We start from the raw sequence: 25,399 nt of genomic DNA, 5'->3' as shown, positions 1-25,399 counted from the left end.
TAGGCCGCACCGTCACTAGGCGATCACGTGGATCCCGCAACCTTTTCACAATGATGATTGCAGAAGAGCCAATCGATTTCCGCTTGTGGACATTAAATCGTGTATTGCCATCCACAACATATTTGCGCAAAAGTTTGTGAAATTTCAAGCCTCTCGTCTGTTTTCAAAGCTGTTGAGAATATGCAGCAGGATTTAGCAGGAGGGCCTCCTTACGGGCTGACATATTTCCTATAACTTTGTGCCAGAAATTGGTGCAAGTTATAGTGCAAATGTACACGTGCCTATAGCGGGCATAGATTAGAACTGGTGTAATGACAGCCACACGTGCACCATATTTACTAAGAGGCATGCACTTCCTAATAAATTTGGTACATTTTACTCCAACAGACTTTTGATTAAGGCTGGCTTATGAAATGCCAGTTTTAATAAATCTCCCCCTTTATGTCTAAATCCACATGAAAGCTCTACCGTATGAGATTAGCCGTGGCTCCATCTTGCACTTTTCTTCTAATGAATGTCACTGATGAAATACAGCCTTTCATCTGCACAGAAGTCATAACAGTCCTAACCGGGTCCTGAAGTTGTTTTACGATGACTCTGGAAAGTTATGTTCTGTAACTAATACTTCAGAGAGCTTCGGTAACTTCATGGTGAGATTACAGGCAGCAAATCTATTCCGAGTGGCATCGCATGTAGGGGTACAATATAAGGGTATTTCAGTGTGTAATCTATAGTATGTAGAGCTAAATACAGTCATTGTCACATAGCACCTAGAAGGAGTTGTCAGAATAGAGTGGAACGTTCTCTGTGTGATTGTAACAATGATATAAGTAAGAGATTACACATCAGAGCACAAGGAGAATTTATTTTGGAAAACTGAACACTTGAAGGAAGGCTCTAGTACCCTGTTGTATCGCCTCTAGCTTAGATACTAGATGTGATACGGGCGGGCATGGAGGCTCCAGTACCCTGCTGTATCGCCTCTAGCTTGGATACAAGATGTGATACTGGCGGGCATGGAGGCTCTAGTACCCTGTTGTACTGCCTCTAGCTTAGATACTAGATGTGATACGGGCGGGCATGGAGGCTCTAGTACCCTGTTGTACTGCCTCTAGCTTGGATACAAGATGTGATACGGGCTGGCATGGAGGCTCTAGTACCCTGTTGTACTGCCTCTAGCTTAGATACTAGATGTGATACGGGCGGGCATGGAGGCTCTAGTACCCTGTTAAACCGCCTCTAGCTTGGATACTAGATTTGATACGTGTGGGCATGGAGGCTCTAGTACCCTGTTGTACCGCCTCTAGCTTGAATACAAGATGTAATATGGAAAGGCATGGAGGCTCTAGTAGCCTGTTGTACTGCCTCTAGCTTGGATGCAAGATGTGATACAGGCAGGCATGGAGGCTTTAGTATCCTGTTGCACCGCCTCTAGCTTGGATACAAGATGTGATACAAGCGGAACTGGAGGCTCTAGTACCCTGTTAGGCTACCTCTAACTTGGATACAAGATGTGATATGAGTGTGCATGGAGGCTCTAGTACTCTGTTGAACCGCTGCTAGCTTGACTACAAGATGTGATACGGGCGGGCATGCAGGTTCTAGTACTCTGTTGTACCACCTCTAGGTTGGATACAAGATGTGATACTGGTATGCATGGAGAAATACAGGTTCTGTTTGGTATCCTGCGGCATATCTCCATATTTGCTGTATCTGAGCCTCTAGATCATTTAAACTCATTGGCTGTCGAAGTTGGTGTGCCTGATGGTCCCATACATTTTCTATTGGTGATAGATCTGGCGACCGGGCAGCCACGCTAGTGAGACAATGTTGTGGGGGCTCCTGTGACCCCCTTATGTGTTCGGCCGACCATTATCCTGACGCCTCTTGGAAGCCACCATGAGAGGAACACATGTGGCCGCAGGATGTCCTGAACATATTGCTGAGCTGTCAATGTCCCTTGTAACACTACTAGCGGTGACTAATTGTCGTATGTGATGGCCTCCCAGACCATTACACCAGCAGGGGGCAGTGTGCCGGTCCTCAGCAAAGGCAGGATTGAGGGGCTCACTATTAGGTCTTCAGACACAATCAGCTATTGTCAGCGCCCAAACTAAGCTTGAATTCATAGCTGAAGACAACCTGGTTCCACTCCGCAGCAGTTCAGTTTCGTCGTTAATGACACCACTGCAAACTGAGGAGACAGTGGCTAGGTGTCAAAATCAAGACACATAATGGGAGCCGTGAGACTAAATGTCCTTCAGCCAAGTGCCTAGAAATGGTTCCGACAGACACAGGGACCTGTAACGATGGCGCCACCTGTCTATCGATGGTGACATCGAAACAGTTGTTGCTTGTCGGATGATCCTCAGAGAATCCTCTCTACTGGTGGTCTGTTGAGGGCGTCCTGAGCTTGGTCGCCTTGTCTGCCCTCAGACATGCACTGATCCCAACACCTCCTAACAGTCTGGTCAGAACGGCTGATGGGGGACAATTCTTCAATATGACCATCCAGCTTCTCACATCCCAATAATGCACCCCTCTCAGACTCTGGTAATGGGGTGAAATCTCTTCTCTGCGTCGTAGACGCGTCTAGTGGTCAACAATCTCTACACAAGCAGAAGAAGAGGTCACTACACACAAGGGGCCTCCGAGAGCCTTTTATAAGCCAAGGGGGGAACCACTTTTAGGGCCTCCGGTGACAAGACCGTTCAGGAACGGATCAGGAAAGCAGAATCCCCGACACAGTTGTGAAAACCACCCTTTTATTGGTTGCCCCATTCTCATTGGGCTAGTCCACATTCTCACATTTGCTCTTGAGGATCTTACGGGACATCACTTCTTTCTTTCACATTCTTGCAGTCAAGAATTGGATCCTTTTCCATTAGAGCCTTGCTTGGTAATCTAGATAATCCAGTGTGAATTCCTGTGTAATTATTAGTAACAGTACAGTTTGAGTAGATTTGTCAAGATTTCGATGTTACTAAAGGTTAGTATTTCTGCGGCATATGCAGAGGAGCTGAATGTGAAACCTTTGCCAGGGGATCATAATTTGTAACGTGTGTTGACAGAGTGTTGTTACATTGCTGGTTTCAGCAGCCTTGCTTCCACTGGGGAGGGATCACACAAAGCCAAACGTCTGCATCCTGAGCCTCTATACCTTGCGCAAACCTCCTGACACCATGCTGTACGCGCTGACCTCATTCAGCTCCTGGCAACCGAGGAGTTTGCTATGGCTTCAGTCTTCAAGTCTTCACCTTTAGAGGTCTGTGTAGAAAATAAGCTCCGAATGAGCTCCACCGGGACCCTGCCAGAAAAGGCAACTGTAAGCACCGAGCTCATTGAAATGACTGCCAATGTTTTTTCGCTTGGGCCACGGCGGTGACTGGCATTCATCTGTTTGTGGAAACTTTTTCATGTGGTCATAATGAGTACTAATGGTTCTGGAAATGTTCTTGATTTTTATTGATGTAATAACGTTTGGTGTTTTTTGAAGAGCGTTGAGGGATTTGGATACTGAAGACCAGACTCGTTTCACAGAACATGTGTCCGTTGCAGGCCTGTGCTGGTTTGTCGCGGTGGCCAAGGGCACAACTGTAACTGTGAATCGTTTAATAGTAATGCTTTATTGTCTAAAATCATGAGCACTAGCTAATATTGGGGTCTTTTTGTTTATCCAAGACGTTTGGGACTTCTCCTATAGATGACCTATCCTGAGGATAAGTCATTAATACATGATCAATAAGGATCTGGCACTCAGAATCCACACCAATCAGCTGATTTCCAGGCCCCTTGTCAGTATGGACAGTGCTGGAAGCAGATAGCACTGTCTGTATTACAGTGGCCCATTTTGGTACTGCAGGCACACTTTAGTATCAACCTGCAGTGCTGACAGCAATATCTGCTTCCAGTGTTGTCCGCACTCATGGCAGGCCCAGGAATCAGCTGATTGAATGGCGTTTCCTTGCTGATTAACTATTGATGACCTATCCTGAGGATAGATCACCAACAGGAAATGTCCCAGACAGCCCCTTTAAATTCCATAATATACCATGCATGCTGACTTAATTCTTTTAGGCCCCCTGTCCACGGACGTGATTTACCGCCGGCGAATCACGTCGTCTGAAGCTTTCCATAGCGGGATACCGCAACGCCCGTGGACAGGAGGCCTTAGAGGACTGCTTTGTAGAAGACCATTTTTCAAAGCAATTTTGGATGCCCAACTCAGAGGTGTCATTGTACCTACTGTATAAACTGTTGCTTGCGCTACAAGTCATTTGCTATGAACACCATTCTGTGTGATTCCACCAGGGTTCCTTCTTAGCTTACAAGTACATATGGCCCCCTGTCCACGGGCGTGATTTCGCCGGCGAATCACGCGTCTGAAGCGTTGCTATGGAAAGCGCCGGCCTCGTGTCCACGAGCAAAGAATCATTGTGATTCTCCACTCCTGCATGCTGCAAATTGCCACGATTCTCCGCGGTCAGGCTATCTGTCGGCTTAGGCTGACAGCGGAGATTCGGCTGCGGCTCCTGGGCAGCAACTCCCGTGGTGGAGATCCATCACGGGATCCCGCAACGCCCATGGACAGGGGGCTGGGTTATTGCATTTATGTTTCCAGAACAGAGATTCAGTATCCTGTGTCCACAACAATCAGCAAAATACTAAATGTGGACCTATAGGAGCAGCTTCTGTGGATCCTGACACAATGATCTCAGTAGACTGTTTAATGCAAGGCTACCGTGTAAACTGTATCCATCTAGAGGTTTCCTGGGCAATAGATACATTATAAAACACTTGCTCGGCTGGAGACAATGTGTCAAGAGTGTTGCCAGTAGTTCGTGTGTGATGTAGCAGATTGAGCCCGTTCTCTCCTGTAACATCAGACTACTCTGTATGGATGGTGCAATACACATGGAACAAAGTAAAGAAACTTAAAGGGGTTGTCCCGCGAAAGCAAGTGGGGTTATACACTTCTGTATGGCCATATTAATGCACCTTGTAATGTACATTGTGCATTAATTATGAGCCATACAGAAGTTATTCACTTACCTGCTCCGTTGCTAGCGTCCTCGTCTCCATGGTGCCGTCTAATTTTCAGCGTCTAATCGCCCGATTAGACGCGCTTGCGCAGTCCGGTCTTCTCCGTGTTGAATGGGGCTGCTCGTGCTGGAGAGCTGCTCCTCGTAGCTCCGCCCCATCACGTGTGCCGATTCCAGCCAATCAGGATGCTGGAATCGGCAATGGACCGCACAGAAGACCTGCAGTCCACCGAGGGTGAAGATCCCGGCGGCCATCTTCGCAAGGTAAGTAAGAAGTCACCGGAGCGCGGGGATTCGGGTAAGTACTATCCGTTTTTTTTTTCAACACATGCATTGGGTTTGTCTCGCGCCGAACGGGGGGGCTATTGAAAAAAAAAAAAAAACGTTTCGGCACGGGACAACCCCTTTAAATGATAAACACAGCAATATACGTTATACAGGAGGTAATAATTACTGGAATCGGTTTGGAAGTGGTATCCACTATCTTGATATAAGCTTCTGCGAGATGCTCGAAGGTAGTTGGAATAGCTGAGCGCCCGTTGTACAGCCCCCAAATAAAAGTTCAGGTTTCCCGTAAGCCCCTCAGCATTAGATGTCCAGGTGGTGCTTCTGTCATAAGTCATAAGCCCAAACATCCAGAGCGAGCGGTTTACAGCATCCCCTGAACTCCTTGCAGAGGTTATTGCTGCGTATGTTCTTCCTTCTGGGCTGCTCACATTGCCTAAAGCTGCTCTCTGTAAAACCACTACGTTTTTAAATACCGCGTTTTTGAACACGTTCAACAACATTTTTAAACACACCCTATCATTGCAATGGGTGATGAGGTGCGTTAAAAATCATTGAAACGCACTAAAATAGAGCAGACAGCGTTTGGAAATCATAGCGTTAGAAACGCAACGCTCAAACGTTTGTCTGACAAACCACACTAAAATCAATGCAGGCGTTTAACAGCGTTTAGCGCAGCATTTGAAATGCCGCAGTAATCGCTGTAAGAAACACCCGTGTGAGAGCAGCCCAAGGTGTTTTGAATGCTGTCTGCTCTATTTTAGTGCCTTTCGCCTATTTTTTTCTTTTAACGCATCAGCCCAGAAGGTTCTGAACGCCGTGTTTTGCGAACGTATGTGTGAGAGCAGCCCAAGAGCTCATTCACACGAACGGAAATACGCTCCATATTACACAGTGAATAGAGTCCATTGATTTCAATGGGTTCATTCAAAACTGCATATTTTTCACACGAAAAAAAAACGCAGCATGTGCTATTTGGCGCATATTACACAGCAAAATAGCCCATTGAAATCAATTGTCTGCGTAAATATGCAGTAAATGCACTGGAAACCTGCATTTTCATTCAAGACATCAATGGGATATTGTGCGTTTTTCATGTGCGTAAAAAAGCTACCGATAGACAGAGACACGCAGGGAATCAGCAGATTTTAGTCCATGAATGTGCTGTGCATTCACGGACCGATATACGCAATACGGCCATGTGAATGAGCCCTAAGACTATGACATTGGCTGCAGGGGAGGACGTCCCATCAGAACAATCCCTATCAGCACAATTAAATGGCAAGTAGATTTCTGTCTCTAACCCTTCTGATGTCCCTTTAGCCTGTTGTTTTTACATTTATCATATCACATGTTGCTCACAGCAGACACAGATGCACAGATCACTGTACTTTTTGTCTCGATAGGTGCATGGAATAATCATAGGAGCATCAACTCCCATCATCTCCCAGAGGACTCAGAAGTTTACAGAAAACCTGCCCAGATCTTCTGCTTCCAGTGACACTCTGCACGGTACAAAGCAATGCTATGTTCATTTTACTTTTGAGGAAAATTTGATCATTTTGATACAACAGGCTCATCTTTTTCTTAAAGAATGCATGCATTCAGGTCACTTGTCGGAATAAGTTGTCATGTGTATATACATGAGGAGGAACAGTATTTCTGGCCATTGTATATTGCTTTTTCACCAGTTTTCTCACTAATTCTCAGTTTACCCTGAGCTGGTGGGTGTAGACTAGCTGCTATGATTCCTCCCACGCACTGCACATACAGAGAAGGAGATTCTGCTCACCTAGTACTCTGTAGCACACCCTCATAAGCTGCAGCAACGTGGAGGACTTTGTACAGTAATGCTAAGCAGTGTTGCTGTGAATCCAGCACTGAAGTGAGATAAAACACTTACTAGAAACTGCAGCCATGTCTGTCTGTCTCCCTCCAGCAGTTCCCTTGTTCCCCCCCCCCCCCCCACATACCCTCTCCATAGACTTCTATGGATACATGAGGCAGCAGCAAGCAAAGATTCAGCCCACTTCTTGTTATCCAGATCGGCATCTCTGCTGCGAGAGAGGGATTTCACATAACAGCGGGCACCAGGCAGCAAGTTAGAAGGAAGTGAGACCACTAGTGGCCATGACTTTGGAGTGATTTTTTTTAGTTCAAAAACACTGTTTTAGGTAAATGAAGGGATTAACACTTTTGGCAGTTATCACATTGGCAGTCACATAAGCACATGTTTATTGAAAGGGCAGTACCTAGTTAAGTTATAACAAGTCCATCCAGGAAGGAACCTGACCTCCAAATAAATCATACCTCCTGGTGAGAATATGTAGCATTGTTTGTTCTGGAAAATCCTTTTTCTTATACCCTATTAGAGAATTCTCGTTAAGGGAGGTCAGTCCCCATTCAGGACTCTCATCTCTATTAGTCAGAGCAGAGAGTGGTTACAAAAAGCGTATCCTGCTCCGGCAGTCCCAGTGTTTCAGGAAGTTCTTGAAATGCACTGAAAAAAAGTGCATTGGGAACCGTATACCATCAACTGTGCTAAAATAACAAAATCAGCCATACTTGCCTATCCTTTGCCCCGGCGCTCCAATACTGTAGCCCCACTGGTCTCCTTGTATTTGTTGTGTAAGATGATGTCACTGAATATCATGTGACTCCTGCAGCCAATCAGAGGCCGCAGTGTCACTGTCCTGAACGTCTGGCATCATGATACCAAGGATGTGAGCGCTGATGCCAAGAGAACAAGCTGTGACACTGCAGCCTCTGATTGGCTGCAGCGGAAGGATGGCAAGGCTACAGCACTGGATGGCGGCAGCAGAGGGGGGTGTGTTGTTCGATAACCGGACAAGCAGATGTCCTAGAGTCTGGTTCAGCGGTTACTTCAAGTATTATCCGTTTTTCCATTTATTTCTCTAAAACTTATGCGTAGAAACTAATTAGAACTGTGCGGTAAAAATCTGAAGGAACTATTAGAATAAGCTTCCTGTGCGGGCGACCGCCTTGTCAGACTGAGTCATTGTCTTCACACCATCTTTATGATTAAGATCAGATCAGAGTTCATTGTAAGACACAATGAAAATGCATACATTTACATTCACTGGTCGTCCCAATGAAGCGAGAATTCCGCATTATCAGCACTTCTTTGATTCATCTCCACCGCTCTAATGTCTTTCCAAGGAACCTAAACATTTTAGGACTTGTAATATGCAAAATAGCTTTCTCTTTGGATTGAAATGAGGCTCTTATCTGCATACAGGGAGAACGTACAGCCCCGCTGACCACTCTTTAACTATGGCACTTCTTCAAGCTTCAGTTGCCAAAGGACAACTGAGAGATGAATCCCCTTTTGGGCAATGCCATATGAGACCTGTTTCAGTCCATTGGTAATGATTTGTTGTAGAAGATAAAGAACTAAGGTGCAAAAATAGCTTTTCAATGCAGATTTTCTTAGCAGACTTTAAATGCATCTACTTCAGAGTCTTTAAGGCACACATGTCAAACTTAAGGCCCGGGGGGGGCGAATCCGGACATCCATTTAATTTTATGTGGCCCGCCAAAAATGCAGCAACCTTACAGGCATTCCACTCACCCAGACCAAAGCTCCAGTCCAGCAGAGGCTGTGACCGCTGACTTCCTCCAACCGGTATCTATGTGCGCTGTCCTGTACGCAGTGCAGACGCTGAGGGGAGAGGTCAATGGTCACAGACTAAACAGAAGCTGTTGCAACCGTACCGGGGCTGCAGGCTAGGTGAGTGGAATGTTTGTAGGGATGCTGCCCAGCCAGAGCACAATAGGGGTTCGCTATTACTACTGGGACTACTGTGGAGGGGTCATTTATTACTACTCGAGCCACTATGGGGGTCACTATTACTACTGCAGACACTATTGGGGTCACTATTACTACTGCAGACACTATTGGGATAACTATTACTACTGCAGACACTATTGGGGTCACTATTACTACTGCAGACACTATGGGGGTGACTATTCTACTGCAGACACTATTGGGGTAACTATTACTACTGCAGACACTATGGGGGTGACTATTACTATTGGCATCTTTATGAAGGTCATTATTATTGGGGCCACTATGTCGGTCAGCATTACTAGTTGGGGCACTATTACTACTAGGTTGCCTAGTGTTATTATTCATTTTCCCTTTCTTGAACAATTTTTCTGAACGATAAACGTTCCATGTAAAAGGGCCTTTACTGTACAGATGGGTTTTTCTTCAGCTTGACTCTTAGTGCGTCACACCAAGATATCATGTTGTGTTATCGGTGCGGTTTATCTATATTGTGAATTACTTACAATGGGTTTTGTTGAGCAAAAATAAGAGAATAATAGCTTTTAATGGGTTAAGATAATGTTCTGTGCCGTGCTATCGTAATCAAGGTAAAATGTGTCGCATCTGTAGTACACATTGCTGAAAAATTTAATGCTGGCTATGATAGAAAAATGCCCGACCACAGAGCTTGCTGCATGTGAGGCTGTGCAGCCGCAGAATACTCAGAGTGGCCACGCTGACCTTGGTCATGGGCATGTGAGCATCAAAAGTGGACCACGGAGCAATAGAAGAATGTGGCCTGGGCTGATGAATCCCGTTTTCTTTTTCATCATGTGGACAGCCAGGTGTGTGTGCATCACTTACCTGGGCAAAAGGTAGCATCAGGTCCTGGCATTCATGTGGATGCAACTTTGACATGAACCATCTACCTAAACTTTGTAGAGATTAAGTAACACCCTTCATGGTAGCGGTATTCCCTGATGGCGGTGACCTCTTTCAGAAGGATAATGCGCCCGGCCACGCTGCAGAAATTGATCAGGAATGGTGGACCGAACATGGCAAAGAGTTCAAACTGATGACTTTGTCTCTAAATTCTCCAGAACTCGGTCCGATCAAACATCTAAGGGATGTGCTAGAAAAACAAGTCTGATCCATGGACGCCCCAGCTTGCAACTTACTGAATCTGCTGCTGCTGTCTGACACCTTCCAAGGTCTTGCGGAGTCTGTAGCTTGGCGGTTGGGGCTGTTTTAGCACCACAAGGGAACAAACACAACATTAGGCTGGTGGTTGTAGCACACCAATATTTTGAATATGAAGATCATGACACCAGCCGGTAGCGGTACAGGAAAAATCTAAGTCAACAATGAAGAAATCAAACCGTTCAAGACTTCATCTTCCTCGAATCGAAAATCCACCGCAATGGAGAATCCGGACCCGAAATAAAACGATGAATCGCACTGGGAAAAACAAAGACATTGCTGGATAGTCGATGCAATCATCTTCCCAATCACAACTTACGGCTGCGAAAGTTGGACACGGAAGAAAACAGACCAGAGGAAGAATGATGAATTCGAACTTTGGTGCTGGAGGAAACTCCTATGAATTCCTTGGACCACCAAGATCAAGAAAAAAACAGTCTCAGACCGCATCACGCCAAAGTTTTCATTGGAGGGCAAAATTACAAAACAGATTCTCATACTCAGGCACATAATATGAGCTAATTCACTAGAAACATGGAAAATGCTTGGAGTGGTCAGCGGCAAAAGAAGAGTCGGCCGCCAAAGAACGCGCCGGCTTCATCTATCAAAGCCGATACCAACATGCTGATAGAAGTGGAACAAAACAGAACCACATGGAGAGGGGGATCCGTAAAGTGTCCGATAGTTGGCCCTGACTAAACAGATAAAGATATGTAGGCATACACCCCAATATTTTACATCAAAAAGTGGTGCACATCTTAAATAAATTTGGTGCATTTTATGATTTCCGTCTGACATGTCCGTTGCGTATGTCCCAGACCTGCATACGTTAGCACATATAGCTGTGTGTACTTACAGGTGTTAATGCAGGTAATTTTCCAGATCTATAAGGCCCACATGGATCCAAGAGCCTCTGCTTCTGCTCCTTATTGTTACCTGTGTACACATGGCCTTATTCAGTGCTTCTTGGCATCCCCAACCTATCGGTCTGGTCTGCAGACCTCGGAAACATGAACTTTCTCTGTCTTCCTGCATCGACTCTGAACATTGATGTGATTAAATGCCATGAAATTAACAAAACAGATTTCCATATGGGCTATGCTGCTCAAAGCATCTCCGCATCTTGTGTACGGTGTAGCCTGCAGGGAAGCAGACCTTGCTTCATACACTACATCTATTTACCTGCAGTTTTTGGACATCTTACTATAGGATGCACCCACGTTTGGGCAACAACAAAAAAGGGAGAAAAATTCATATTGATTGAAGTTTCTGTCCAGCATTGCCTATGCTGCTTTTCATGATAACACTGCTTAAGGACTTTCTGTGGTAAAACGCAGGCATTGAAAGACATATAGTTTAGATTTTACTATCACATTAGATAATGAAAATTGCGTATTCTGCGAGAGGAAGAAAAATCACAGCATGCTCTATTTTGCCGCGAATGGCCTCCATTGAAGTCAATGAAGGCGTCCAAAAGTAGCCCATATGCGATGTACCCGCATGATAACTAAGTGACAGTGCAGGAAATACAAAGAAAAAAGTACTGCGAACTGCAGCAGTCATTCGCAATACAGTTTAATCAGGTACGCAGGGTCACCGGCCAGGCTCACAGCCGAAAGAAAAGAAGTAGTAAATAAAAAATACCTGTGCTCATAAAATACGTATATAGATAAATAAAAAAAAGCCCCCCTCATTTCCTAGTAATTACTTTCTTTTATTTATCTATATACGTATCTTATGCGTGCGGGTATTTTTCATTTACCAGGAAGGACGGGAACCTTAACACCAGAGAGGAGGAAGGGAACACTAACACCAGGGAGGAGGAAGGGAACCCTAACACCAGGGAGGAGGAAGGGAACCCTAACACCAGGCAGGAGGAAGGGAACCCTAACACCAGGGAGGAGGAAGGGAACCCTAACACCATGGAGGAGGAAGGGAACCCTAACACCAGACAGGAGGAAGGGAACCCTAACACCAGGGAGGAGGAAGGGAACCCTAACACCAGGGAGGAGGAAGGGAACCCTAACACCAGGGAGGAGGAAGGGAACCATAACACCAGGCAGGAGGAAGGGAACACTAACACCAGGGAGGAGGAAGGGAACACTAACACCAGGGAGGAGGAAGGGAACACTAACACCAGGGAGGAGGAAGGGAACCCTAACACCAGGGAGGAGGAAGGGAACCCTAACACCAGACAGGAGGAAGGGAACCCTAACACCAGACAGGAGGAAGGGAACCCTAACACCAGGGAGGAGGAAGGGAACCCTAACACCAGGCAGGAGGAAGGGAACCCTAACACCAGGGAGGAGGAAGGGAACACTAACACCAGGGAGGAGGAAGGGAACACTAACACCAGGGAGGAGGAAGGGAACGCTAACACCAGGGAGGAGGAAGGGAACCCTAACACCAGGGAGGAGGAAGGGAACCCTAACACCAGGGAGGAGGAAGGGAACCCTAACACCAGGGAGGAGGAAGGGAACCCTAACACCAGGGAGGAGGAAGGGAACCCTAACACCAAGGAGGAGGAAGGGAACCCTAACACCAGGGAGGAGGAAGGGAACACTAACACCAGGGAGGAGGAAGGGAACACTAACACCAGGGAGGAGGAAGGGAACACTAACACCAGGGAGGAGGAAGGGAACACTAACACCAGGGAGGAGGAAGGGAACACTAACACCAGGGAGGAGGAAGGGAACACTAACACCAGGGAGGAGGAAGGGAACACTAACACCAGGGAGGAGGAAGGGAACACTAACACCAGGGAGGAGGAAGGGAACACTAACACCAGGGAGGAGGAAGGGAACACTAACACCAGGGAGGAGGAAGGGAACACTAACACCAGGGAGGAGGAAGGGAACACTAACACCAGGGAGGAGGAAGGGAACCCTAACACCAGGGAGGAGGAAGGGAACCCTAACACCAGGGAGGAGGAAGGGAACCCTAACACCAGGGAGGAGGAAGGGAACCATAACACCAAGGAGGAGGAAGGGAACCCTAACACCAGGGAGGAGGAAGGGAACCATAACACCAAGGAGGAGGAAGGGAACCCTACCACCAGGGAGGATGAAGGGAATCCTACCACAAGAGAGGAGGAAGGGAACTCTACCACCAGGGAGGAGGAAGGGAACTCTACCACCAGGGAGGAGGAAGGGAACCCTACCACCAGGGAGGATGAAGGGAATCCTACCACAAGAGAGGAGGAAGGGAACTCTACCACCAGGGAGGAGGAAGGGAACCCTACCACCAGGGAGGAGGAAGGGAACCCTAACACCAGGTAGAAGGAAAGGAACCCTAACACCAGGTAGGAGGAAGGGAACCCTAACACCAGGGAGGAGGAAGGGAACCCTAACACCAGGGAGGAGGAAGGGAACCCTAACACCAGGGAGGAGGAAGGGAACCCTAACACCAGGGAGGAGGAAGGGAACCCTAACACCAGGGAGGAGGAAGGGAACCCTAACACCAGGGAGGAGGAAGGGAACCCTAACACCAGGGAGGAGGAAGGGAACCCTAACACCAGGGAGGAGGAAGGGAACCCTAACACCAGGGAGGAGGAAGGGAACCCTAACACCAGGGAGGAGGAAGGGAACCCTAACACCAGGGAGGAGGAAGGGAACCCTAACACCAGGTAGGAGGAAGGGTACCCTACCACCAGGGAGGAGGACAGCTGAAAATGCATAGAAGGTGCACACCAACAATGATGCACTGTATTCGGACTATAAGATGCAAGGAGTTTTTAGCAAGATTTCTTCGTAAAATGTGCTTCTTATATCCTGAAAATACAGTATATATCAGTTTACCATAGTGTATAGAACATTGAAGCGCAGATATATAGGTATTGATACCTTTGAAGGACGTTCTGGTGCTATGTAATAGCTATGGCCAAATAGTCAATTTTGAACTTCAAAGTAAGGCTTGGTTTCCATGTTGCGGTAACTGTATGGATCCACAATCCTGCAGACTTCTAGCAGCCAATAACCGCAAGTTCTTGCTGGAATTATTTGCAAGATTGTGTGGCCATTGGCAGGTGGTCAGAGTTACTTACGCATGCGGTTACAGCCGTGTGGAAACCCAAACTTACTGTTCACCCTTTGAACACAGTCTTGTTTTCTGTACTCTAAAGAGGTCCAAAGTTCTGTGGTGTTTTATTTCATACTTATATGATTACAAGAGTCAGACCTTCATTTTTCTGATAGAAAGCTCCAAATCCCATCCTCCCTTGTGACTAGGGGGAGCTCATTGCATCCAACTTCAGATTATCCCAAAAGTAACTTCTCACCTATCAAATAGACTAGGCGATAAAAGTCTGATTTAGTGGAGGTCTCACCACTCAGAACCCCACCAATCCTAAGAACAGTGGTTTCGTGTCTCTCCCACCTCCTTGCTGTGGACCTCCTTTGCAGTGAGGAGGAGATCGAATGATGTGGAGGTCAAGCATGCTCGGTGCCACTTCATTTGTTTCAATGGCGCAGATGGAACTAGCAAGTATAAGCGCTCGGCTATCTGCAGCAGTCCATTGAAGATGACTGGAGCTGCACTGCGGGTGCTCAACTGATGCTCCATTCAATGGTACCCTGTTCTCAGAATACAAGATAGGTGCTAAGCCAATTTTGAGATAACCCCATTACGTTCAGTAGGACCTTTTATAATTGTATATGTCGGGAACTACAACAGAAAGAAGCAGTGCAAAACTGAAAAACGTGAAGGGAGCTCCCCTTTAGGGTCACTGAGGTTCGTGAATGACTAAACGGCTAACAACAAGTGAACTCTCCCTAATAGCGGTTCAGCAGTCAGAATTTTATGACGCCCTAAAAAATATATTATAAAATTAACACTGAAATTTGGATGTTCAAAGTTTTTTTTCTGTTTCTGCCTCTCCATATTGAACATTCATAACTTTTTTTCTATCTTTATAGCTGTTTTGGGCCTCTTTCTCATGGGCGACAGCAATATCACATCAGTGTTCTGTGCAATATCGCTACTTTTACTCACGGGAAAATCGCAAGTTTGTGTCGCTATAACTTTGTAGCGCTTTTTGGATGGGATTTTCGGGGGCTTAAAATAGAAGCCGCAGCTGCATTAAAAAAATACATCACCTAGGAGGCGCTGTCCGGCTCCGCCGTACGTCTCTTCAGGTCCCCGGCAGACTTGCTTGTAGTTTTCAGCAAGCGCTTTCTGGTTTGGCGATTCAAAATCCTTGCCTCGAGGAAGCGCTGGCTGTGATTAGTTGAGCTGAGGCGCTTGAGAACTAATCAGAACCAGCGCTGGATGAACCAATCACAGCCATCCAGTGCGATGGCTGTGATTGGCTTATGGAGCGCTGGCTTTGATTGGCTAAACTGTGGCGCTTGAGAACCTATCAGAGCCAGCACTTCCTGGAGGCGGGGATTTTGAATCTCCAAACCAGGAAGCGCTCGCTGAAAGCTACAAGTAAGTCCGCTGGAGATGCCAAGGAGACGCACGGCGGAACCAACAGCGCCTCTTAGGTGATGTGCTGGTTTTTTTTTCTGATATAGCCAGGGCTTATTTTATGGCTTTTGCAGTAGGACTGCCTGTAAAAAAATGCGTTTTCATGTGATGCAACACAAAGGAAGGCTCTATAGGGACACATGGGCTACAAAACCTCGCAAACTTTGGCAGTATTTAGCAACCCATTGGTTTTTTTTCACGCAGTGTAGCAGCCTACAAAACATCGCTAACTTGAAGGGACCCATTGGCAAGCTTGGGCTTCATATACATACGATTTGTAGCGCTGTCACATTGTGAGAAAATCGTGCGATTTTGTCACCCATTTAAAACCGTCCTTAGCCTCGCCGCCTGCCACATGAGCTGCGCAGACCTCCAGAGACCTCCCCTTATAAACATGTCCCATAATGTCTAGAAAAAGAGAAACGGAACAAACAGGACTAACAATTTAAACAACTTTTCTTTCCTCCTTATAAAGGGACAAGGGGGGGTGAAAAAGTTCTGTCTTTGCATGTAGTGGTATGGCAGGGGTATCCCATCACTTATATCCGTGCCCCTGATTAAATGGGCATGTTACATAAACTTTCACTAGTATTACATCACTGGCCCTTTCACGCTTCCAGCCGTCTTGATGATTTCTGTAAAAGTAGGTGGTGTAGCCCATGAGATATTGCCCTCCCGTCACACAGCCGCACAATATCTCCATATCTCACATCTTTCGGCGCTGAGCCTGCCCGTTATTTGATGATTAGTCGCACATTATACACAATACCACATGATCCTCTGCCAAAAAAAGGGAGAAAAAAAAATCTTAACAGGGACAATTATTGCTAATGTAATTCACTCACCAAAATCGTATTCCGCGTTTCATAAAGTGGAAACATGTTTTCTGCGTCCGCAGAGTATTTATTAGTGAGTGCTGTAAACCTCGCTCTTGTTTAATTTTAACACAGTGTACCGGGTCTGCCTTAAACTCTACCGAAATAAAATCAACTTCTTCCACTTTTTATTGACATGACTTTCATTTCGAACTCAAGGCCCAAAGCAAGTTAATGCTTTCTATAAAGGAGTGCGTTTAAAGTGCTGCCAGAATCAGCCTATATATTTAGAATCTTGGCTTACAATGCTTTAATGAGCTCTGTCAAATTTGATTGGCAATAAAGTTACTGCATTAAAACGTTTATTAAAAAAAAAAAAAAGTCAATTACTTTTTTTATTATTTTTGTTTTATGTGCGTTTCAATTGGAGAAGGTTGGTCTGACGGGGCAGTCATTTCCTTTCACTTACAATTGATGCTTTAACCCAGGACCAGCATTTAATGTAGATCCGGAGATGTTTTATTTTCTATGGCAGCTAATGTCTTGGTGCCAAGTGAAACAGCAATTGTGTAGTATCGTCAAGCACAAATCATATAGACAAGCTTATTGTATTACAAAGACAATATATACCGCAGCTTGGTTACAGTTATAACCAAAAGCGCTGAAATAGTTACAATGTGTTACTTTTGTGACACTATATATAACTTTCAGCTAGTATTGAGCTGTGTAATACGCAATCAGTAGACATGTATGGGAACAAGGGTTGGTTCCAGGTTTAGGTGGGCCCTTGGGGTGACAGCAGCCCCCCTGAGTCATTTATAGGCCCTGCTGTGCCCACTGAATCATTTACAGGCCCCGCTTTACCCCCTGACTCATTTATAGGCCCCGTTGTGCCCTCTTACTGATTTACAGGCCCTGCTATGCTCACTGAGTCATTTATAGGCCCTGTTGTACCTACTAAATTGTTTACTGGCTTAGCTTTACCCCCTGAGTCACTTAGCAGCCCTGCTATTCCCCTTTAGTCATTTACAGGCCTTGCTTTGCCCCTAAGTCATTTATAGGTGCCATGTTTCCCCAAAGTCATTTATAGACCCCATTGTGTCCCCTTAGTTATTTATAGTTCCTGCTGTGCCCACTGTGTCATTTATAGGCCTCACTGTGCCTACTGAATCTTTTACTGGCCCAGGGTTACCCCCTAAGTCATTTAGAGATCCTGTTGTGCCTACTGAGTCATGTATAGGCTGCACTGTGCCTACTGAATCTTTTACTGGCCCAGCTTTACACCCTAAGTCATATAGAGGCTCTGCTGTGCCCACTGAGTCATTTATAGGCCCCACTTTGGCTACTGAATAATTAACAGGCCCCAATATACCCCTTGAGTCATTTACAGGCCCCCATTGTGCCCCCTTACTCAATTACAGGCCCTGCTATGCCCACTGAGTTTTTTATATATCCCACTGTGCCCCCTTAGTCATTTATGGGCCCCTCTGTGCCCCCCAGAGTCATTTATAGGCCCCACTGTGCCCCAACAATAAAATAATGAACTCTGTCACACTTTAACGGCATCCTCCATCCCCTCCCTTGGCCTCTTCTTGCCAGTATTGTGTAAAACATCACAAGAGGTGAGGTGACATCATCGCAGTGACATCATCGCACCACCGGTGCTATAGAAAAAGCGACAGACTGAGAATCAGAAAACATTTGGCTTCCTGCAGTGCTGCTATCACAGTCAATTGTATCTGCATCTTTAAGACACGGGTACAATTGATTTCAAAGTACAAGGACTAGATTAAGCCCACCCTGACTGGCAGCTCCCCAGGTTCACAGGCTTCACCACCTGCCCAGGTGCGCCAGGTGCTGACGCCAGTCCCAGATGGGGACCCTACTATATCTCCATTAGAATAGATGAACCTGCGAACTGGAAGATACAATTCCTATTTTTGCAACAATTTAGTTATATGTAAATATGTGTTCTGCTGACAGTTGTGTACGAAGTCCATATTCACACCTGTCAGACTTGCAGGAATATTTTGATACTTTGTCTTTTACTACAACGCTCTATGAGGGCTCACACGAGAGTGTGGACGCAGCATATTATGCATGCCCGTTCTGCACACATATTACGCTGTACCAATTTCTACAAGGCTGCCATGTTGTGGCTCACACGAATTGCATGAAATACGTGCACAAGAAACATCACAGCATGTTCTATCTTGTCGTGTATTATAAGTGCATGCACGCCAAGATAGTGCATGGCAATTGGCGGCACACAGCGTACTTGCTGCGCTCGTGACAGGCCACAGCGAATTACGTCTGGTTTAGCCCGGTCTTAGGCCTCATGTCCATGGGGAAAATCAGGCCCGCTACGGATTCTCCATCCGCCGGGCCGAAGAAAGAAGATCCGGCCGTGAAGAAGAGAAGAACTGCCCGGTCTGCTGCGGGTAAGTTATTCTTATTTTAGGTCTCCCGCGGATCCGGACGGCTTCCATAGGCTTCAATGGAGGCCTGCGGGAGCCGTCCCCGCAGGAGACCCGCACAAAAATGGAGCATGTCCATTTTTTTTCATGCTCCATTTTTTTTTTATTCCCTTTTATTGACCATCCGCAGGTATTTATCTACCCGCGGGTGGTCAATGCATCCCTATGGTATACGGATCCGCATGCGGGTGATCCGCTGCGGATTTAAAATCCTATTTTGCCCGTGGACATGAGGCCTTACAGCGCACCAAATTTGCATATCAGACATTGCCATCACTTCTATAAATGTGTCCACTGTCTTTCAACTTGAATGCATGTATTACAGTTGCAACTAAGTCGTCACGGCTATGCCCACACTACTTTATAAAACCGCCATCTACAACAGTTTTCGGACTCCTTTACATCTGCGCTTACCGTGAATCTGCCCCATTGTTTCTTCGACTAAAGTCCAGATCACAGGGCAGAATCTTTTTTCCAAATGTGGACTATAATTCTCATATTTTATGTCTGGTGCAATCTATTTAATTAATCTGAAAAGAAGCCATTAGGTCATCCGGGTGATTCATTCTTCTGTTTGCCAGGTGAGCGTTTGCTCATTAGGAAGTGACATTAAAAAGCTTTGAAAATAAAGACTAGAAATGTATTATAATTGTGACGGAAAAACGTTTTATGCGCTGGAAGAAGCTTTGTGTTAATGATGGTTCACAGAATCTATTCTAAACTTCATGATCAATCTTTCCAAATACCGTCTTCCAGATTTCCACAGCAGCCCTGGGTTTTCCACAATCAGCAGTCTTGCCTTTATTTCTTGTGGACACCTCATGCCAAATCTGTGATAACAGAATGCAGGCAGTCAGAGCGGCCTTAGGTTAGATGGCACGCTGTGCCGAATTCTCTTCCCCTCTCATAAGAAAAAAAAACAATATATATATACTGCAGTCATAGGCAGTCTGCCTTTGTTCTTCTTGTGCAAAAAGGTAGCAAGATAGCAGCACACCTACACCAGAACGGATCAGTGAATAAATACTCTACCAGAACCAAGCTTGGTACATAAATACAGTATCAGAGCCAAGCTCATAACCTAAATACAGAACCAGAACCAAGCTTATGCCATAAGTACTACACAGCAACCAAGCTCCTAACATAAATTCAGAACAAACCAGGCTCATAACATAGATACAATACCAGAACCAAGCTCAAAATATGAATACAGCTCCAGAACTAACTTAAGTACATAGATGTAATACCAGAACCAAGCTCATAACAGAAATACAGTAGGTGATTATTTTGCACGGGGAACTGATGGGCTGATAGCATTGTCTTAGAACATTAGAAGGGAGGAGAAATATAGCCAGGAGGAAGATGATTCATTTAGCTCCATAAGATATTGCCGCAGGGAGGAAGATCATTGGCCAGGCGGACCTGAGGACGACCATCACCACCAGCCTACATACAGTTGGTCCTCCCAACACCCAAAAGCTGGTGGCCAACACCTTGCGACAGTAGTTAAGGCCTGCCATGTAAGCAGTCTATCTGGACCCTGCCTGCAAGTTTGGAAAATGTCACCATAATGTCATGTGGCTAAAGTATATGAAGTCACAGATAAGTCAGATTTTAATATTTGCTGTGTGTTCATTATTCTGTGTGGATTTTTTCCCCGGAGCATGTGATTGGGGTTTGATACACCGCATTCATAGTCATCGCCTGCGGAATAGTGAGGGCTGTATCGGAGGCAACCTTAATTGCCTTTTTTGTTAAAAGATGTTGCGTCATAGTTCCTCTCGCTGAGTTATTTCATATATTACTGCATAGAACACCAGGTTACTCGTATATTAAACTTGGTTACTAGGAACTCAACACATGGTTGAAGCCTGTGGCAGTAAAGGATTAATTTAAAATAATGACTACTCCTGAAACAGTTTGCCCGCAAGGCAGGAATGGATTGGCTCACCGCAGTACATAATTAAAATAGCCTCTTTTGGCTGCTGTGGACTTTCTTTGTAAAGGGGCACTTGTATTTGGGCATTATAGCTAGATCTGGTCTCAAGAGCTTGCTATGATCAAAGCCTCCCATGGACGATCGGCAGGTTTCTGAAAAATAAACTACGGAATACGAGTTTATTCAGGCCAGGTCTGGTGTTTGAGTACAAGTCGGTGAGGCAAACTCACCTCCAGCCTTCTTCATGTCTCTGAGCTTGAAGTGGACACAGAGGCTTATGTCTGTGTAGATGACGCCTACATATCACTAGCCTGCAGGTTTTACCATGCAGTACAATTCTTTTAATCTAGCAGTCCATGGACTGGGAATGTTGTGTACTCCAAAGCACTTCCAAGCCAGTGGTTTACGTGCAGAACGGATCTGTATATTTATGTATTTGGAACAGTAATGTCCAATATATCATAAATTGTGTACATTTTCTGCACACTGATATACAGTACACTGTCAAACAAAACTTCAACTGCCTAGAAGTTGTCATTTTGCTGTAAAACTTGTAATGCAGTTACATCTCCGGCAGATATGTAGATGATGAGAGTTGTGGTGATTAGAAGAGCGATCTTGTCACCGGAGGCCCTAAAAGTGGTTCCCCCCATGGCCTATAAAATCTCTCGGAGGCTCCTTGTGTGTAGTGACCTCTTCTTCCACTTGTGTGGAGCTTGTTGGCCACTAGACGCCTCTACGACGTAGAGAAGAGATTTCACCCGTTACCAGAGTCTGAGAGGGGCGCATTATTGGGATGTGAGAAGCTGGATGGTCGTATCGATGAATTGTCCCCCACCGGCTGTTCTGACCAGACTGATAGGAGGTGTTGGGACCAGTGGATATATGAGGGCACAAAAGTCAACCGAGCTCAGGACGCCCCCGACAGACCACCAGTAGAAAGGATCATCTGATCACCCAACAAGCACCAGCAGCTCCAGCTGTTTTGTTATCCGCCATTCAGAGACAGGTGGCGCCATCATACCAGGTCCCTGGCGCTTGGCTGAAGGGCATTTGGTCTCACGGCGCCCATTAGGTGTACTGCTTCCTATCGTCACTTCCGTTTGCAGTGGTGTTGTGAACGACGAAACTTGATGCTATGGAGTGGAACTGTGTTGTCTTCAGCGACAAATCCAGGTTTAGTTTGGGCGTGTTCATGTCTGGAAACCTCAGGTGAGTGCCTCAACCCAGCTTTTGCTGTTCAGGCCATCGCCAATGACAGTCAGGCCATTTGCTGTGGGGCCATCGCCAACGACAGTCGGTCATCCCTAGTGGTCGTATGAGAGACAATGACAGCTCAGCGATATGTTCAGGACATCCTGCAGCCACATGTGTTCCTCTTCCAAGAAGCAGCAGTATAATGCTCAGCCGCACACACAAGGGAGTCACAGGAATGTCTCCACAACATTGTCACACTTCCATGGCTGCTCGGTTGTCAGATTTATTATCAATAGAGCATGTATGGGACCGCCTGGCATGCCAACTTCAACAGCCTATGGGCTAATTCTCACAGGCGGATTTCCACCGCGTCTCACGTGGCGGAAATCCGTGGCGTTGCTCAGCAGCTATTAGGTTCCATTGAACCTAATAGCGCAATGCTCACGGTGCGGAATTCCACTGTGGAATTCCTCCCCGTGAAATCACACGTACTCACCCGCAGAATGTTCAATGGAAGCCGCCCGTCACGCTATCTTCCTCTGTGGCACAGCGGAAGATAGTGTGAAAATGCTTCAGCACCTACCGGCACGTCATGCGCTCTACTGTACATGCACGCTGGAGTGTCATGCAGGACGTCGGGCGGCGGATCTGGAGGTAAGTATGGGTCACTGGGGTGGGGGGGCCGTGACGGGCTCCGCTGCGGTATTCCGCTTGTGGAGCCCGTCACGGCCGTGGGCACTAGGCCTAAGAGTCTGCACAATCTAGAGGCTCAGTTACATTAAATGTGGAGCGGTATGCCGCAGGACACCATACAGAACCTGTATGCTTCCATGCCCGCCCATATTGCATCTTGTATCCAAGCTAGAGGCGGCCCAACAAGGTGCTAGGGCTTCCTTTTACAGGCACAGTTTTCTGCAATAAATGATGCTTTTGCTCTGAGATTGTAATATCTTACTTATATCATTACAATCGCACAGAGAAAGTTTCATTCCATTCTGCCAACTCCTTCTAGATGCTTGATTTTTTTTTTTTTTACAGTAAGGGTGCCCACCCACTAGCGTTTTTTTACTGCGAAATTCGCTGCGTTTTTTTTTCTGCAGGGGTCTTTGGGCTATGGGACATGCAAAGTTAAAATCGCGATCGCGCAAAATCGCGATATCGCGGTAAATCGCGATTTTGCGCGATCGCGATTTTTACGTTACAAGTCCCATAGACCCCCTGCAGAAAAAAAAAACCTGCGGATTTCGCAGTGAAAAAAAACGCCAGTGGGTGGGCACCCTAAGTGTACTAAAAACCTACCATAGAGACACAGACGTCTTCTGAACTGCTTACTGCTTCATAGAGGCTACCTGTAGCCGCTGTCGCGGGTGGGTGGTATCACAATGCAGATTGAGAATACAATATAGCAAGTGGTGTAACTACAGTATATAGCATTAATTCAAGAACAAGGGAATTAACTTAAAAAGTTATGATAACAGTTAACTTTATACCTTTTGAATGGCTTCTAGAATTACTCCTAGAATTACTAATACTTTGTAGAAAATAATAGTATCAATAATACTGTAAATGGATCGGTCCTGTTGGAAAGCACTACACATTATATAACATAACACAGTTCATCTTTAAAGGATTTAATACACAGTCCCCTGGAAACAGTGTTTGAGCCCACTTGAGAATATCTCTTCAATCACTTAGTGGTGCATTATTATCTTCTGTATGATATCTCAGTCCAACTGCGGCAGTGTACATAGCAAAGGTTCACTCAGCTGTATGATATCCTCCACACAGTCCTGTTGACTATCTATAATCATCCCTGATGATGTGCACACCTAATATTGGAATTGAGGATGGCCTCACTTACAGTTCCTTTGTACGGGAATTGCCACTACTACCGACTCAAGCTTGTCCCAAGTCAGGGGTGTAACTCTCTCATGCTGTTCTCCTTGGCTCCTGGTCGCATTTAGCTGTATCCACCAAGCTGTGGCTGTAACATGCCTACTTTCTCCCTCTTGTTAACAAAAACAGTATCTGGTTCCTCTGCCCAGCACTAAACTGACAGCGCTCCCAGCAGCACATAAGCTCTCTGTCACAGTGCCTGTACTCTCCTGTGACACAGCAGTTGTTCTTTTTATATGCTAGGCATCAGCCAATCAGTAAACATCCATTAGGCATGCTCAGTTCTGCTATTCTGAAATTTGGTGCAAATTGTCATAGCAGTCTTTTAACCCCTTAGGAAAGCCTCTTAAACTGCCACTAGGAGGCGCTCACTGCATACAAATATATAAAGCTCAAGTCCTGTTCAATACTATGGTATCTGTATAAATCAATATGCACTGAGCTCCCTCTAGTGGTGGCTGCAAGCAGCCAACATTTTATATAATTTATCAGGTTTCAAGAACTGAACTCCCCTGGATTATACTTATAATTATTACTAAATCAATCTTGAACAAAAAAAACCCAACTAAACAGAATAGGGAACATTTTAACAGAACTGTACCGTGTTCCATGGAGCTCTCAGTGGGGCCCATTCTTAGTTTTGATGTTTCATACATTGATTTCTGTTATTGCTTCTGGTCTAGTAGATGCCAAATTAATGACATTTGCTCTCAGCTCGTATTTCTATTATATATATATATATATATATATATATATATATATATATATATATATATATATATATGTTTATGAACTACTGACCTGTAAGGTGACTCTTTCATATCATGTAGCATCAGTGGTAATCTTATGGATGTGATAACTGATAATCTCTATGGACGATGCATATGAATGTAATTCATACTATGCATATGCAGGCTCAACTGTATGCGTCAACCTGTGGATGACCGTCTGCAGACACCACCATGTCTTTCTGACAAATGTAGTCTGCACTCACCCGTAGCAGCAACCAGACTCGCTGCTTTAACTCATGTGCTGGAATGAGATCTGTTTCTGACTCATCCCTTGGAACAACTAAATATGTTTTCTTCTGAACAACCCAAACTCTTTTTCTCTCCCTCATCGTACAGATCAACTAAGTAATAAATGTTCCAAGTTTGACAAACTTGTGTAAGAGATAGTGAACAAAATCCAGCGCTTGCCTAGAAAATATATATATATATACACACACACACAGAAGTCTGTTCTTTGAAATCCCCAATTGTTATAGGAGTGCAAGCCAAACAAGGGTGTAC

At 45.6% G+C, this 25,399-nt stretch overlaps 2 protein-coding genes across 9 annotated transcripts in view; both read left to right on the top strand.

The window, feature by feature from the left end:
* Positions 1–25,399, top strand: part of PKNOX2 (PBX/knotted 1 homeobox 2) — a 395,914-nt gene that overhangs the window by 227,574 nt on the left and 142,941 nt on the right. For 6 of the 8 annotated variants that reach the window (XM_066606646.1, XM_066606642.1, XM_066606644.1 and 3 more), the window contains one exon: positions 6,734–6,839. The exons of the other annotated variants lie outside the window; for them this stretch is intronic. The gene's annotated coding sequence lies outside the window, so the exon portion shown is untranslated. The remainder of the gene's footprint in view (positions 1–6,733; positions 6,840–25,399) is intronic. 8 annotated transcript variants of the gene reach the window in all.
* LOC136633526 (high mobility group nucleosome-binding domain-containing protein 5-like) lies at positions 12,240–13,595 on the top strand. Its single transcript, XM_066609286.1, has one exon. It carries the CDS (start codon positions 12,240–12,242, stop codon positions 13,593–13,595), a length of 1,356 nt encoding a protein of 451 aa, XP_066465383.1.

Source organism: Eleutherodactylus coqui, chromosome 6 (genome assembly GCF_035609145.1).
Source record: "Eleutherodactylus coqui strain aEleCoq1 chromosome 6, aEleCoq1.hap1, whole genome shotgun sequence".
Classification (NCBI taxonomy): Eukaryota; Metazoa; Chordata; class Amphibia; order Anura; family Eleutherodactylidae; genus Eleutherodactylus; species Eleutherodactylus coqui.
The sequence above is the reverse complement of the archived record's forward strand: the minus strand, read 5'-3'. Positions and strand labels throughout refer to the sequence as shown.

What these genes read in the sequence shown, in the direction of transcription:
- LOC136633526 (XM_066609286.1), top strand. Translation starts at nt 12,240, where the DNA reads ATGGAGGAGGAAGGGAACCCTAACACCAGACAGGAGGAAGGGAACCCT.